General features: G+C 33.2%; 3 protein-coding genes and 1 non-coding gene across 5 annotated transcripts in view; 3 read left to right on the top strand and 1 right to left on the bottom strand.

Annotated features, from left to right (window-relative positions):
* LOC106707333 (structural maintenance of chromosomes protein 4) overlaps positions 1 to 1873 on the top strand; it is a 32008-nt gene extending 30135 nt beyond the window's left edge. The window contains exons 22-24 of the mRNA XM_045684283.1: positions 81 to 198; positions 908 to 1091; positions 1659 to 1873. Coding sequence (XP_045540239.1) covers positions 81 to 198; positions 908 to 1091; positions 1659 to 1820 — 464 coding nt within the window. The 3' untranslated portion in view covers positions 1821 to 1873. The remainder of the gene's footprint in view (positions 1 to 80; positions 199 to 907; positions 1092 to 1658) is intronic.
* Positions 1874 to 2825: 952 nt separating this feature from the next.
* LOC106711249 (UBX domain-containing protein 6) lies at positions 2826 to 9248 on the bottom strand. 2 transcript variants are annotated; one of them, XM_014503534.2, is made up of 9 exons: positions 9199 to 9248; positions 8194 to 8521; positions 7592 to 7728; positions 6949 to 7090; positions 6158 to 6252; positions 5611 to 5764; positions 4336 to 4493; positions 3877 to 4006; positions 2826 to 3338 (listed from the first exon to the last, which is right to left on the bottom strand). In XM_014503534.2, the coding sequence occupies exons 2-9, from the start codon at positions 8437 to 8439 to the stop codon at positions 3063 to 3065; spliced, it is 1338 nt and encodes a 445-aa protein (XP_014359020.2). In that variant the 5' UTR covers positions 8440 to 8521; positions 9199 to 9248; the 3' UTR covers positions 2826 to 3062. The 2 variants fall into 2 exon arrangements, with proteins under 2 accessions (XP_014359020.2, XP_045540240.1); XM_045684284.1 differs by lacking the exon at positions 9199 to 9248 and adding an exon at positions 8811 to 9192.
* Positions 9249 to 9650: 402 nt separating this feature from the next.
* LOC123722441 lies at positions 9651 to 9812 on the top strand. The gene has a single exon (XR_006756490.1). It is a non-coding gene; the product is annotated as a U1 spliceosomal RNA (small nuclear RNA).
* Positions 9813 to 13702: 3890 nt separating this feature from the next.
* The window catches only part of LOC106711244 (laccase-4-like), a 56599-nt gene continuing 53137 nt past the window's right edge, over positions 13703 to 17164 (top strand). The window contains exon 1 of the mRNA XM_045684322.1: positions 13703 to 13721. The gene's annotated coding sequence lies outside the window, so the exon portion shown is untranslated. The remainder of the gene's footprint in view (positions 13722 to 17164) is intronic.

The following is a 17164-nucleotide window of genomic DNA, read 5'->3' as shown; positions in this document are numbered from 1 at the left end:
CCTTTTATATATATAGATAGATGTAAAGTCTGGCATAAAAGGAATAATTTGTCATTATTTTTTTTAAATTTAAATTTCAGGTTTTACAACAATAACAACAAAACTTAAGGAAATGTATCAAATGATAACATTGGGCGGTGATGCTGAATTAGAACTCGTGGATTCATTGGATCCTTTTACTGAAGGAATTATCTTCAGGTGAGATTATAATTTTTAGATTAAATATTAACTCAAGTAATGAACTTCTATAATATAGTTTGATACTAGCTGTCGCCCGCGACTCCGTCCGCGCGCAGTTAATAAGCTTATATGACACGTTCGTATATTTACCATAGCAGCGCCATCTATTGATTACTTACTCAACCCAGTCGAAAGGTATCGACATCAGTTAGAATCATTTGGAGTTAACAGATAATTGTGACTGTCAAATAATAACAGACAAATAATTAGCAATAAATTAAAGTTGCGACTATAATTTGAGATTTAAACTATCCTATCTCTCAAGTTGGATCGAACTGCACATGGTGTGCGAATTTTATTATAATCGGTTAAGTGGTTTAGGAGTCCATTGAGGACAAACATTGTGACACGAGATTTATTTATATTAAGATAAAGTTTTTCCATTGAAGTAATTAGCTACAAAGGTAGGGGAAGACCAAAGAAATTATAGATTGTATAAAAAAGTAAGGATAAGCGGAAGACGGTAACGAATTGAGAAATGTCGGCTGATAGAGATGTATAGGAGAGTAGTAAAATTTTTATTTCCATTATTAGGAAATTTTTAATTAATTTACTAGTAGTTTTTGAGTTTTAATTGCAAATTTTTGTATGTATAGATGGATGGATATTTTCTAGAAGGTATCTTCAGAAAGAAGATGATAATAAAGTAATTTTATATTAATTCCAGTGTGCGTCCGCCGAGTAAGTCTTGGAAGAATATATCGAACCTGTCAGGTGGTGAGAAGACGTTGTCTTCTCTCGCGCTGGTGTTTGCTCTGCACTACTATCGCCCCACTCCTCTTTACGTCATGGACGAAATCGACGCCGCACTCGATTTCAAGAATGTCTCCATTGTTGCTAATTATATTAAGGTAGATACAATTTTGTTAGCGTGAAAAAAAAAATAGCTAATTAATAGTTACTCTATCATATATTAGCTACCTTCCTGTAAAAGCCTTGTCAAAATTGGTCTAAATCAGTGTTACCAACCCTTTTTGGATCCATGTCCCATTTTTCAGGATGAACATGACCATTGTCCCCTTATAAATTTTGTTTAGAAATAAATTTCTCTCGAGGCCTAAATTTACAATGTGAGAGAAATAATTAAATACTACTTTTGGCTGACTAGATCAATTTCATATAATTTTTGTAAACACGAAAACACATATAAATAGTTTAAATGCAACGGATTTTTGTCTGTAAAACGTTTTTATGTACTGTTTAGCACTGGTTATCATTGTAAGGATGTAGCCTTAAGTTTTTAAATCTCTGAATTGCCCCCCTCTAAATCCAAATGTCCCCCAGGTGGGGCGTAAGTCCCACCTTGGGAAACACTGGTCTAAATGTTTCTTAGATTAAATGAAACGAAAGTAGCTTTGCGTGAAAATAAATCCATAGTCAGAGAATAGAAAACCCACAGTAATATATTTTAATTTCAGGAAAGAACGAGAAATGCACAGTTCATAATAATATCGTTACGATACAATATGTTCGAGGCTTCAAATCGTCTGGTCGGCATTTACAAGACTGAGGACTGCACAAAATCTGTCACCATAGAGAATAAAGTACCGGATCTGCCGATCGGTGACGCCGCCGCATAACTTAAAACATTCACCTAATATAATGTAAGTTACCGATCAATTGTGAACTTCGTTATTATATAATCGGGTTAAACCGATTTTCAGATTGTTAATCGATCAAATAATTTACAATTTGACGTATTGTTAAACGTGAATTTTTATGATTCATTCAATTAATTTGCTATAAAGATTTCTAGGCCGATTATAAACTGACGAGGTTCCCAATCGACCAGTTAAATATCTCTTTAGAAAGAAAAATGCACAATCGTTGCATTTTATGTGGCAATGTTATTTTTTTACCCCGTGGTCTCCAAATTTGTATTAAAATTTAGTTGTCTCTGTTCTTTTCAATGAAAATAAGTGGGATGACAATATATCAACTGTGGTACACTTCAGAAAAACATGTGTGCGTTCCGGAGGCCTAATATTAGTTCTCTTTGTCTTCTCACCCTTATCATACGAGAGGATTGGAAGGGGGAGTGAATTCGGCAGGGAAGGGGAAGCATAGGAAAGGAAAATATCCTGTCTGTGCGTTCACTCTCTTGTTTAGAGGTAGACTACGCATCTGTAATTGCAGATGTCTATAGGGAACGGTCACTTCGCTATTTTGGCGATTTCCGGTAGCCGTTTGCTCGTATGTCAACTTATAATATAAAAATGTCTTCATACAAGTGTTCCAAGAATGGAAACCACAATATTAATGTATTATAAGCATTGTCCGTCTGTGATTTTATAATTGTTAATAAATAAAATATTTCATGTAACATTGTTTTAAATATTTATTTTCGAATTAATTGAACATCTCGATATACAAAATATATTTAAATTTAACAAAATAAATTAGCTTAATTATAACGTATTGAATAATTGGAATTAAGCATTAAATACGTTCTCAAGAACATAACTCTATCGTAAGTTTCCATTGTCAATATTTGCAAAAAAAAAAACAATTATCTTTTTTTTTTTCAAAATAGACAACACAGAAAATGTTTATATACAAGTTGTTTGTTAGTGAAAACAGACGGTAATTCATAAGTGTATAAAAAAAGTATACGTCGTGAAATATATGTGAAACTATAAATGCAGCACTCAAAGTCCTTAAATGTCCAATGTGAAGACCTTAGTGTACATTTCTCATACTAAGTGCTGCAAGAGCCTAAGGGCTTGAGACCTGATGGCTTAGCTCAAAAAGCGAGAAAGGTGTGAAAAAAATAGACATAGACAACAATCTTTTTCCACAGGCGATAGACCTTTTTAGATCCATTAAATTTCTTTTACTAGTATCATAACTTCTGGCTTCAAGTAGACATCTTTATTGGGACTGTTATTGATCTGCTCAAGGATGGAGGGGTCCCAGGAGAAGGTGAGTACGGTGGCCGGCACCAAGCGAAGGTCTATCAGGGTCTTGGTTCCATCTTCATCATGTATCAACTTGTGACCAGTCGGTGTGTTCAGAATGAAGGGAAGGTCTCCATGTTCTAAGTGTTCTTGTACAAATTCGTGTATCTCAATGTAACGTTCGTACACTGAGAATGTTCCCTGAAAATTATAACAAACTCATCTAAAAAAATTTTTTTATAAAGCAGTAATTACAGACTTAAAAGATATGTTTGTATCAATTTAAATGCTAATCTGGGTTTCTGAGATCAACATACCTATTTAAAACAAATTTTATTTCTGTTTTTTTTTTGGATGACTATATTTTTTTATAGATAGTTCTCAGAAACCAACATCTAAATTTTACAAAATAAATCCATAGACAGTCAATCATTTGAAAAAATTATTAGCTAATGACATGTATGTTAGTAAATATAGTCAAAAAACAAGGGTGTCTGAACCGGTGAGAGTCGTTGCTACGCGGTTGGTTCTGTCAGAATATAATAAAACCTAATTAAATATAAAAAATAAGTAAAAGAAAAAATATGAAATGACAGCTAAAATACAAAGATGATCTTGTGACATTTTATGATGTCGGCGGGGCTCTAGTGACCTGACATAATTAACTTTGACTTATGCCCACAGTTCTTGTCACCTTGTCGGTATATCTCTCATATCTCGAATTCTATATACAGTATACCTGCAGCAGAATCCCGTCGGGGAAGCGTACTCTGATGAGTGCGAACTTGTATCGCCGCATCTCTCGCAGCTCATCCTTCTCTCTCATGGCGCGCGTGCGCAGCATCTGACTCTTCTCTATTGCTTCCGTTCTGCAGGTATTAATATCAAACTTATATGTTAAAAATTCAAAATCTACTAGTCTTCTAGTTATTTAAAAAAAAAATGGGACCCATCTGCAAGCACTTCCTTTCAATTAAAATATTTTTTATCAAAATCGGACCACCAGGGGCGGAGTTACGCGGTGACACATAAAAAAAAATACAGTCGAATTGATAACCTCCTTCTTTTTGAAGTCGGCTAAAAAGAAAAAATAAACAAATACAGTCGAGTCTGGATATGCGAGAATCCAAAGGAACGCTATTTGTCATAGTTATAGAGGTTTTTCAATTAACAAATAGTAGTTCAATAATCATCTCACCGTAACTGTTGTTCCCTCTTAAGTTCATCAGCGGATAGAGCATAGAATGCTGGAGGCAGTGCCAGCTGGTGCGCAGCCTGCGACGGCAAAAGCACCTGCACATTCCTGTCTAACTCCAGCTGGATGGGTTCCGCACTGCGTAACGCATCTATCAACGTCTAGAAACAGCAATCACTTTATTGGCACCAAGAAGTAAAGGATACTTTAACAGTGGTAGACACCAGCAACAGCAACACCAGGTGCACGAATTGGTCAGCTCGCCCGGTGAAATACCACGACCACACAGAAGACAGGCGTCAAGTGGAAGTAATTCCGCGTTAATTTTAGTCTTCTTTCCCTTCCCACTATTTTATTATTAGAAAAGTATTGGAAGAAGTATATTTGGCGGAAGTGGGGACGCATAGGAAGGGGAAATACCCTCTTTCTGTGCAATTCCTCCTCCATGGTAATATAAGAAAAGCAGATTTAGTATTGTTTATTAGTTACTTAAAAAGTCCCTTAGTGTAATATCCATAACAAGGAACTGCTCATAGAATCATTTAACAACTGTAACAGTAGTTAACTAGTTTTTAATAAAAAAAAGTTCATTGTTCAGTAAACTGGAAAGGCTGAATGGCTTGGTGGTACTGAATTTAATAAAAAATCTATAAAACTATATTGAATTACAACTTAGGGAACGTACCCATACTACGTGACCCGTTTAGGGGGGGGGCGGAGTCCTTAAAATACTACGGTCAGTCACGGGAGGGGGGGGGTGATTCAGCTTTTTGTCACGTAGTCGATTTTAATGAGAGAAATCTCGTATTTTTTCGACCTATATTCGAATATAGCGCGGTGTTTAGCGCTTTGTAAACTCACAGTTGGTGCATGGTGGTGCAGTGGACAACCTGTCTCGCGTGCGACCTCTGCGGATTCTATCCAGGAGGCTACAAGAAGTTTTATGTGTTTTGGAAGTCGTCTTTATTGCAGTCTTATGCATTAAAGACGAGTATGAGTCAAATTATTTTTTTTTTTTCAATTTTTGCCTGTGAAATGATTAAAAATCATAATTATGAATTACTACGTGAAAACTAAAGGGGTAGGGGGGGGTTTTGGCATATACTACGAATGGTCACCGAGGGGAGGGAGGGGTCGAAAAATCTTAAAAAATAGGTCACGTAGTATGGGTATGTTCCCTTACATAACAAAATCAGCTTAAATAATGCTGTTAAGCATAAAGGGCTACTCAAAATGATATAGATGTTTGTATAGCCAAATAATTTAAGTATATCTTACCGTTAAACTTTCAATAGAAGGTACATTTTCCTTTTTGAACACCATGTATTGCTCCTCAACTCCTTCTGGATTGAGTAGAATCTCCTCTCTGAAGCCAGCAGCTAACAGCAGTTCTAAGGCGCCCTCTATTGGCTGTACACGTTCACAAAACGCCCTGAAATAAAAATAATAATTAGTTATAAGTAAAGTGTATCATCATCATCATCTCACTATACGTCCCCACCGAGGGCCTCGGAGCCTACCCCAAGTTAGGGGTGACTAGGCCAGTAAAGTGTATACTTAAAGAAAATCCGTCTCTTTCTTTCTCTTTTTTTATATCTATCTTCTCGGTCATGTAACAAAAAATCTTTAAATGTGATTCGAATTTAAACACATTTGATCTTACTAATTATAAATTCAGAATTTGGAAATTATAATTTGAAATTAATGGCTAATCAAACAATCTTTAAAATTAGAGTACATGTATTCTGATAAATTAAAAAGTTTAGTTGAAAATAAGTAATGGACTAATAATAAATAATTCATATTTTATATATATATCAATTACCTGTTAGACATCCTAATCTTTTGATATTTCTCCTGTTCCGGGTAAGTTATAATATTCTCCAAATATTTGCAAAGTGTTTCCACACATGTGTCTATCTGTAATATATAACATATTAACATATGTTAACGGACAGCAGATTTTCCTGTGCATTTATGATAATTCTGTAGTGACATATAACCTAAATAGCCTGACCAATTTAATATTTATTATTTATTACATAAAAAGAACAAACTTAGCCTAAGATTACAAGTTTCTGCTTCTATAATAACTTAATGTTGGTATGTAATTTATATTAACTAATCATACATAACTTAACCCTAAGCCCTAACTTGGGGTAGGCTCCGAGCCCCTCAGTGGGGACGTCCCCTATAGTAGCTGATGATGATGAATCATACATAAAATGAATGATGTAGGCTAATTTGTTACATAGCAAAATGTTCTGTTGCCCTCCATACTAGTATAAAACTGTATTTCAACAGGGCAGGGCATTATCGACAAGCACTGAATAAAATACAGTCATTAATATGTTCGCGTGCATCAGCTACCTTCCTATCCCAGTCCCATCAAAATTGATCTAGCAGTTCCAGAGATTATCGGGAATAAAAGCAGCTTTGCGGTCAGATACACGAAAACTTTAAAAACTTGGTTTTCATTATCAGCTAGACAATTACATCATGTGTACAATATTATTTTCGATATAACATACAAAGACATTTTATTAATAAGTATGGGTTTTTTAATTAACTACAGTACTACTAAAAAATACCACCAAAATATACATAAAAAAATACCTTCTCTCTGTTGTTATTACAGGACTGTATAATGAGACAGGCGGTCAAACCTCTCTCTTCCTCTAACTGTTCATACAGAAAACTCTTTATGTTCCTCTTCCATTCTTCTCTTGTTAAAATTTCATTACTTATTAATGGACATCTGAAATTATAACATTTATTACATAGTTAATCATCTATATATATAAAAGAAAGTCGTGTTAGTTACACTATTTATAACACAAGAACGGCTGAATCGATTTGACTGAAAATTGGTGGGCAGGGGGCTTAGAACCAGGAAACGGGCATAGGATAATTTTTACCCCGTTTTCTATTTTTTTATTCCGCGCGGACGGAGTCGCGGGTAAAAGCTAGTAATTAATAAAAATGGGGCTAAACCACAATCCCGCCTCATATTTAGTGTTGATGTGGTCATATATTTGCTGGTTTAGTATCACACAAATTATGTGCCTTAATGAATGAATGATTTAGTAACAATTAGTTTAATGGTTAAGAACCAACCCCCAGAATGTGGCAGTTAATTAGATGTTCATTGTCTATATGGTTCCGGCTGGAAAACCTCTATGAGTGAGATAAATAGCAGTGCATTGGACTCTCGTTTATCCAGGTTGAACTGTACATGTAAAATATAAGTAATACATACTTGAAGAAAACACCAGAAGCAGCATAGTTCTTAGGTACATCAACTTCCTGTTCCACGGACTTCTTTCTTTCAGGAATAGTATGGGTACTCTCGGTTTCACTAGTCTTTTCATTTTCTAATTCCTTCCTAACTTGTGCCTGAACATGTTAAACAATTTAAATATATTACAGCATACATAAATAAAATTAATAACTGTATGTTAGTCACAATGTGCCCAACCTATGGACATATTGTGTTTACAAAATACTTTTTGATTATCACTTTGATTATTTAAACTTTGACATTATTATGATTTGGACATTTTTAATATCTTTCAGCATTGCTTCCGCTAGTTTCTCACAAATTTAATTCTTTTTTTAATCACTTAGTCCGCAATCGTACAGGCGGTTTTTTTACGCCGCATGTATCTGTCCACACAGAAATGCTATTTTTTAATCAAACATTTTGATGCTTGGGTGAAGAAAACAAGTTTTTTTAAAGCGCTTAATGCTTGGGACTAGCCAATGCAGTTTTAATGTGGCTTAAAAAAGTCTAAACAGCTCTACTAAAATAATAGTTTATTGATATTAATTATTGATAAAATACAAGAAATGAAGACTAACCTTAATAGCTGCAAGTGAAGTATTAAATGCAGGGTTGTCCCTTTTCTGTTGCAACCTAGCTAATGCAGCTTCTGCTGCAACTTTACTCTCCTGTGACAGACCTGACCTCCGAACAACTGGCACCTCTTTTTTTGATGATTCAGAGCTCTGGCTCGTAGATTCCGTAAGCTTGTGTCCCGGACCCGCTAGCTTGAATTTAGCATCCGCTTTCTTTTTTTGAAAGAATTTCTTTATTTTATCAGCCATGTTTATATTCTTGGAGTGTGTTCTTTAGGCAATTTTAGTTTTGATACACTTTCTTTTAGTTGTTCTATTGTTGCTGAAGTTGCTGTAGATAAGATGTTATCTCATATGACAAATAGATATTGAGAAAAGAGAAAGAAATAATAAAAATAAAATAAAGAAAATGGAGATTAACAAAGGGAACTAATGCTCAAAATTGAATTTTAAATAAATTGTACAAATTTTAGCATCGAAAGCATTATGAACGAATGACAAATATATAATCTATTAGTGTTGTGCCTAATGTATAGTAAATTACCTTAATTTTTAACAACAGATTGTTAATTGATTAAGCAACTATTTTAATATTTGTAATGTTGTTGTCATTAACTTACCAGGTTTCATAAATCGTTCCGAAATACGCGATCCATAAACACGCCAAGAAATAAAAATCAATAACAAGGTAAACAATAAAATTAATGAAAATGTTTTGAGTAATAGAAATTGGAACTCGTTGAAATAAAAAACTTCGGCTAAATCGTCGTAGAAAGACAGTTCACCAAAATTTATGAGAGTTTTTGGTAAATTTTCAACCGGCAACGACGAAACACAGGAATCAAAAAAGTTTTTTGCAAAGGTCAAAGTATCTTCTACCTGAAGATACAAAGCCTCAAAAAGCGTTGAATTGAAAACGGCGGTGTCGAATAAAGACATTACATATATAAATTCGGATAAATTCAATGGATCAAAGGAAATTTAACGAGAAAATTAAAATACTCATACTTTGTTTCAATTCCAAGTGACGACATGCATGTCTTTAAATGACAAAATTTGTCAGACAAATGTCACTGTAGGGTGACAGAAAAAAGTTTAATGTTGCTAGTAAAAACAAAAAATATTATAGATCCAGAAAGCTTTATTCTCAGTCTATGGCAAAAGCAAAATTGGGTGTGTTTTTTTATTTCAACGTTATGGGTTGAGTAAAAAAAAGCGATAGAAAAAAATGTTTGAACTATACACGTTACAGTTGCATGTTTTTAGAAAATCAGATATATTTTCCTTATTTTAAAAGCGCCATCTGTTGAAATATGTAGGTTTATACTAAAACTGTTAAAAAAAATTGTCTCATCAAAATAACGCTGGGAAGCGCTATACATTGTTTACATAGGTTCTTAAATCGCGCTATTGTGAATCCCTTGACGGCAATGACTTTCGCGGGCCATTGTGAATAACTCATACTTACCTGGCGTAGGGGCTACCGTGATCAAGTTGGCGGTTCCCCCAGGGCGAGACTCTTCCATTGCACTGCGGTTGGGTTGACCCCTGCGATTATCCCTAATGCGGGTAATTCGGACGCGTAATTTTTGATAGTGGGGACTGCGTACGCGCCGTCCCCTTCATAACATTTAATAGTTTCTCTGCAGCGTTAAGGTGAAACGAGCATATGGAATCTTAAAAAATGTGTATTAAATTCTTTAGGATAATACTCTACTATATTACTTCTTTACCATATGTTAATTTAAATAAGATAAGATGAGAAGAAATTGATTGATGGTATATTTGCTATTAATATTTGACAGGCGTTAATAGTTTTCTTTGTATCCACAAATTAATATTATTACTCAACAATAATAAAATAAGGAAATAAAAATTTATAAGAGTTGATCATATGAACACATCATAAAATTCTTAAGTATTAGTAACTATAAAGTTAATTGCTAGGGATACTTATGTCTATAAACCTGTATTTAAAAATTATTAAATTTTATTGAAATGCGCGGTTAAGCGTAATCTTTTAATGAATACCCGCACGCGATCCTGTAATTTCCTACTACGTAGTTTGTTAACTTTTTGCGACTTAATACATATTTATAGATAATGTTGGTTGAAAAAATTACGCGATTATCTAGTTCAACAACCTATTTGTATATTTTAAATAAGCAAATTGATGTAGCGACGTCAGTAATATAATCAATCTAATCTAGTTTGGTAATACTCATATAAAATACATAAAATTTGGTAATTTTTTCATAGGAGGAGGCAAAGGCGAGATCGTCTAATATTATTTGATCCAATATATAGAGGTAGATAACTCAAAAATTACTTGTCACTTTTTACTATTCTCAAGCTAATAAGTATTTTATTACTACCTGAACCTTGATCTCGCCTAGATTATCGATCGGGATCGATTCGTTCTTTAAACGATAAATCTGTTTTTCATTTGTCAGTACGATCTAAACTTATGTTGAAAGAAAATTGACTAAAAATGCGACTTGAAATTAGATTCGAGATCGATTATTCGCGTTAGACTCGATATATACCTTTACAAATATATTGATTAAGTTTACACTATTAAAACAGATTTATGGATCTCCTTAGTATAACCTACATACACGAGGTTAAAGGCAATTAAGATAATATCCTTTAGAGATTTAAATCAACCTGTAGAAAGAGGGTCTATAGTAATAAATATTGGAGAAAGATATCCGTTCCTTTTGGGAAAATGTTAGGAAAAAATAACGGCATTGAAGATTATCCTGATATCTAAATTTACTTGCCTACCTTGAGAATGAATTTATAAATGGAATTAAGGAATAACATTTATAAATATATTCTATATAAAGTTATTCGTTTATTTTTGTAGTACTTTATTTATAAATAAGAATGGGATTAAAATGTTATTATATATCTAACTAAATACCATAGTGAAAATGTTTACACTAAAAATAAAATGTACGCAGATTTTTATATAAAATTACGACTAATAAAAACAGCTCCTCTAAAAAAGCTTTTCCTGTGTTTTAAAATTGGAACGTAATAAAGATTAAAAAAACTCTAATAATATTATGAAGAACGGTTTCTCATAAAAACGTCTACAAAATTACATTAATATTAGAGCAATATGACCATCCAATTATATTGCGATGTTTGTCCACAAACAAAATCGACCCTTAAAAGATAATAAACGAAAAAAAAGAAGAAATTTCTTTTAAAAATACACTTTCATTATTCGTATGTTATTCCTTCTTTTGTATTAAATACGTAATGAGAAAAGTAAGCAATTCCTTTGCTTGTCCAATAAGATAAAAGGGAGTACAGAATTCTTTGAATATTTTTCTTTATTTCTCTCGGCCATACTAATTGTTTCTTTTGCGTACATGCACCAAATAATCAAAGGAAAGTCTTGCATGCTTGACGTTTGATTAACCGTGGGTTTCTGAGACAAAAATCTTCGTTTAAAACATTTTGTTATCTCTTTTTTGTAAAAAATAATGATTGTTTTATATTATTATTTTCAGTTCAGAAACCAACGGTTAGATAGATAAAAATTATGGCTACTTGAATATGTTGCTAAAACAAATATTATAGATCATCTTATTAAGATAAATTCTTTAACTATATTTAATAATAGTTTTAGTCCGCGACTTCTTCCGCGCGGAATTAAAAAAAAATTTAGTACTACATATAGTTTACTCGGTGATAGTATAGCTTCCTAATGGCAATTTTTTTTTAATAGGTACCGTAGTCTTTGAGTTCAATCGTTATAAACAAAAATACAAATCTTTCCTGTCCATATTTTTCTAATTTATTTTTTGTTATTTTAATTAATTTATTTATTTTTAGTATATATAATTTCAGAATTGGTCTATAAAAGCAATAATGTTAATTTTCGTCTGGTATAAAGATCTGGTACACAGATCGAAAATATCCTACAGTTATACTCCTAAAATTATTTCTCCAATTGTCTAAATTATAAACAAAAACGAGCAAATTCAGTATAATAACACAGTAGTCCATTTCAAACTTGCATGGGTCAATTTTAACGTTTGCTTTTCTTCTGCTCACACCTTTGGTAGGACTTAGTAATTTTATACAAGCTCACAAGAGTAGAGTTAACCTAATATAAAATACTCGTATTGATGGATCGACCCACTTTGGTTCCATTGAAGAGGGTCACAATAATAATTGGCCATACTTTTCCAGTCGTCTCCGAGCACAATGAGGAAAGTTTGACGAACTTGCAGTTGGCAATTGATGGTAAAAGTTCTTAAAAGTTCTCTTATAATGGATTACAGGCCACGTCGATTCTCAACAAAGTTATGGAAACTTTACACTTGATGAAAATTTAGTTATAATCTTTTTTATCGAATTTAACGGTCTAATATGATGACGCGCGAAAACGTAAATTGTAGAATGTCGTGTACAATTTTTTCATTCCAAAAAGCGTCAAACGAATAATAAATAATAAAATAAAATAATTCCTATGCTAAAACCTTTAGCAAACTGTGAACTAATTATAAGAATTTATCTATTTTCAACGACCTCTATCGGTTGGTAGAGTAATTTTATTCTGTTCCAATGCTTCTTACAGCTAGGTTTGCTACTACGCCAGGTAACGATGATTTAATGCTGGTTTTATAAAGAGAAAACATTTGATATTGTCACTGAATCAAGAAAGTTCATTTGAAGTTTTGTATTTTATAGATTGCGCTGGAAAATATGCATCGGATAAGTCCTACTTCGGATTACAACTGAAGAAACACTTAAAATATATCATTATTTATCTTTTATCCAAATCAATGAGCGACGACAATATGTTTTTATTCACTCTTTTAAATCAACAGCAGGAAGTCGCAATAAGATTGACGTATAGACCGACAAGGATATCTGAACCGGTGAGCATAAGTCAAACTAATTTATGGCAGCTAACTAATGCCACACTTTCAATGTCAAAAAGTGCCACAAGATCATTTTCGTACTGTCATGTATTTTTTTCTTTTATGCCATTTTCTTTGCCCATGTAGGTTTTACATATTTTCTTGCAGAACTAACCAAAATACCAGCGTCTCTTTCACCGGCTCAGATATCCTTGTTTAAATATATGCTAACAAGTACTAGAAAGATAAGGATTGCGTAAAACGTGACGTTATTAAGACAGGAATGACGACTGAGATGATGGAAGATGGGGATGATCGAGCTGGATGATGAGATGATGATAGATAGATTGAAGAGATGGTGATGACTAACAAAGCAGAGCATCTCAGTAGAACAAAAATTTGTATGTGTTGTTGCGTTCATATTTTAGGTTTGTCAGTAATGCAACATGCAAATAATAAGTGTTATAACGAGTTAAATAATCTCCAGTCTCGGGGAGAGACATTATCTACAAAAGTCAAGGTGCTTGTACAGATTAGATAGAAGATAGTCTTATGTATTGTTTTATTCCACATCAAAATAATCCTGTATAGTGAAGACAGTCAAATGCGATGTTGTAAAGTGTAAAATTTCACTATAGTGTTAGACATGTAAGTATTTTTTATTTATCTTTTTTAATATTATATATAAAAGGTAAATACTTTTTATTTTATTAAGAAAAATATTTAGTCCACGTCAGTGTTTATTGTTTCAAACAGTATATACAGATAGTTGTTAAGGATTTTGAGAAATAGACAAAATTAAATTATTTCCTTTACGTTTATTGTATAAATTTAATATTTTATTGACATGACATCTTTATGGTGTGTATACTCAATTACATATATATTATCACGCGTATAAATAAAAGTTTGTTAAAGCTGGTCATTACGCCCCAATTTGTCAAAGAGCACTACGTAATTCGCGTTAAAAGCGTCATATGCGCCATTAATGGCTGGATATGAAAGAAATGCTCATGAAAAGATCCATATGTCAGCTTCATACAAACTGTACAACGTAAAAGTGTTCTCTTGATATGAGACGTATAAAAAAAAGCTCTTATGCTAGTTTCACACAAGGGTAAAACAGTGAGGTAGTGTTACTGTTTTAATGGATAGTTTCTGTCAAAAAAGTTTTTTCTGTATCTCAATGTTTGCGTTCAAATAATAGCAGTATTGCCAACAGTGTTTCGTCCTTGTGTGAAACTGGTATTATGGAGGTCAAATAACACGAGTGGAAATGTAATAAAATGATACTTTCTACTTTTATTTGCTAAAGTAAAAGAAATGTGCGCAAAGGTGCCAAAATCATGTCGGCTTTTGTCTTCATAATAATCTGTCTGTGATGAAATTTTGATTATTAGCCTTGAAATCACATTATTCATTATTTCATGGTATCTAATTAGCACTTTCTTAATTTAAAATCGATACTTTCACACTTATCGTACTCAGAATGACTACATAGGTACAGTATAGTTTACGGGATAATTCTTAACACTTACGATTTCAACTATGTGCTTGAATTCTTTTCGAAACTTTATCAACCACCTGTATTGGTCTCAATTACAGATAACTAATTAAAGGTCTAATATTATAAATGCTAATGTTTGGATGGATGGATGTTTGTTAGAAGGTATCTACAGAACGGCTAAATTTAGGCATAGATGTACAACATAGTCTGGAAGAACACGTAGGCTACTAAGTTTTTTTTTAAATTTTTTACAGCTAGTTATTTTGTAATTCAAAGCGATGTTAGATTTTTATCATTTCCTTCACGTCAAATTCTTTCATTTATTTGAAGTTATTTATATGAATTGTGTCGAAAACATTAGCAAATTGTTATACGGTTTTTGAATTAGTTAAGCATGTAATAATTGATTAACGGTGCTCTTTGTACTCTAGACGAAAATAGAAATAAGAGGAAAAAAGTAGAAACACCTACTACATTCTACTTCATGATGTTTTTGTAATCAGAATCGTGAGCGAGTCTCCAATCATTATCATCATCTCCCTGGCCATATCCAACTCACATGGGGTCGGCGCAGAAAGTTTTATAAACCTTGATGTTTTAACTGAATTTTAACGGCCGCCCGCTTGACTGTCGCGAACCCTACTTAGGAATAAATTAAATATTTATTTTATACATGAATTAAAAATAAACACGTAAATATAAACTAAATAATTGTAGCTAAATACTTATAATAATTGTAAATAAATAGGAATAAACATGAGTAATTAAACATTATAAATAAAACAAAACTTTAAGCTCTTGTCGCTTGATAGTGATTATCGAATCATCATACGATGTCCAGTGGCGGAGAACACCAGAAAAGAGTGACATAATTATCACATCAGTGATACTGTCAGTCTTTATCACCTCTATATTATTGATAATCGTCTTCAATTGGTCTTTAAATACTTTACTCCAATAGATTAGGTCGAATGTTCGATGTGGACGATGAGTTCGTCCACGTTAAATAATAAAAGAAATTAGCCCATAATAAATACTGTCAATAATTAATTTCTCATTCTTATCCTGTTGTGTGCCAAATATATTGTCATCCTTATTATTTTCATTAAAAAAATACAGACAACATGTTTCCACTTTTCTAGTTCGTAGTTAGTAATTCGCGCAATCTCTACAACAAACAAACTATATTTCATAATTAAACGTTCCACGTACACTAGTTGGTTAAAGTCTTAATAAAAGTAGTTAGTGTCGGCGCTCGTAAAATAGGGAGGTGCCACATAATCATCGTACGCCAGGCTGCAGTTTACAAACAGTAGTTTATGTGAATTATTCCTGGTGCGCTTGTATCGTGTTGCGAGGAAATGAGCTAATAAATTTTCGGAGGGCCCCCGCGCTGTTTCGTTGCATCACGCTGCCAAAGACCACTCACATGCGTCAATTGCACGTGTAATTAATGCAAACTGGTTAGGTACAATGAATTAAATAAGCTTTTTTATATAAGATCGAATATCGTACAGCAAACTGTCACCATAAGAGTTATAATTTGACAACGATGTATGTTGCTATGACGAGTTTTCGACCTAATTGCATTTGCAGTGTCAAATGACATTTCACCGAAATGGATAGGAAATAATCGTCCTCGACTGTACGAGCACATTTTCACCTGTACAAAACGTATTGTTAACTTTGGCCTTTTCAAAAATAATGAACATTTTTTGTACACGTATTTCAGCACTAGACACCTACGATGAACTCGTAATGTCACGTGATGAGGAAAGTCTTTTTTAATGTAGAGAGATGTTTAGATAGAGATTGGTTTTAGAGAAAAATGGATAGATAGCGCTAAAGTTGATTAGGTAGTTATGTTGAAGACTAAATTATATTTTATCGACCACACATGAAGTGGGAACGTGGCAGTAAAGATTGTCGATGTCAAGCAAAGATTCAAACGTTTAATAACGTCCAATTAACTAATCAACCAGAACAAATGAAGTCGATTAAATAATTATTACCCACTGCGCTAAAGATCAGTTCTATAGCATGATATTGCTATTGCATCTTACGATGAGTTGTCGCTGCCGAAACACTGGCTCTACAGCCAGCAATAACATATTTTGCACGAATAGGTCAGCTCGACCGGTGAAATAATACGTCCACTCAGCAGACAAGCATCAAGTGGAAGTCATACCGCGTTTCGTCTGATGAGTTTGCGTGTCGGAGACCTAATGTTCGTTCTTTTCGTCTTCCCACCCTGTTTTTATAAGAAAGAGATGGTAATTAAGAAATTTCTGTGCATCGTCTTTGACCTCATCTGTCGATTTGTCATAATTTTTAGCTGTAATGACACTAAAAACTACCGATTTCTAATCTACAAAGATGTAAATGTAGGCCTTCGCTATGGTCACCACGGTTGACTTCTATATTGAAAATTCGTTGTCCCCGCACGCGTTAATTTCTCATTTTCCTTGCGGATTTTTTGTTTTCAATATCATTTGAACTTTGCAAGTAACCTGCAGGTAAATAACCTGTGTTTATGAAATGCATAAATTAAATTTGAATTCATAATGTCATTTAAGGTAAGTAT

This window comes from Papilio machaon, chromosome 25, assembly GCF_912999745.1.
Source record: "Papilio machaon chromosome 25, ilPapMach1.1, whole genome shotgun sequence".
NCBI lineage: Eukaryota > Metazoa > Arthropoda > Insecta > Lepidoptera > Papilionidae > Papilio > Papilio machaon.
Note: the sequence above shows the minus strand (reverse complement) of the source record. Positions and strands in the feature narration are given on the sequence as shown.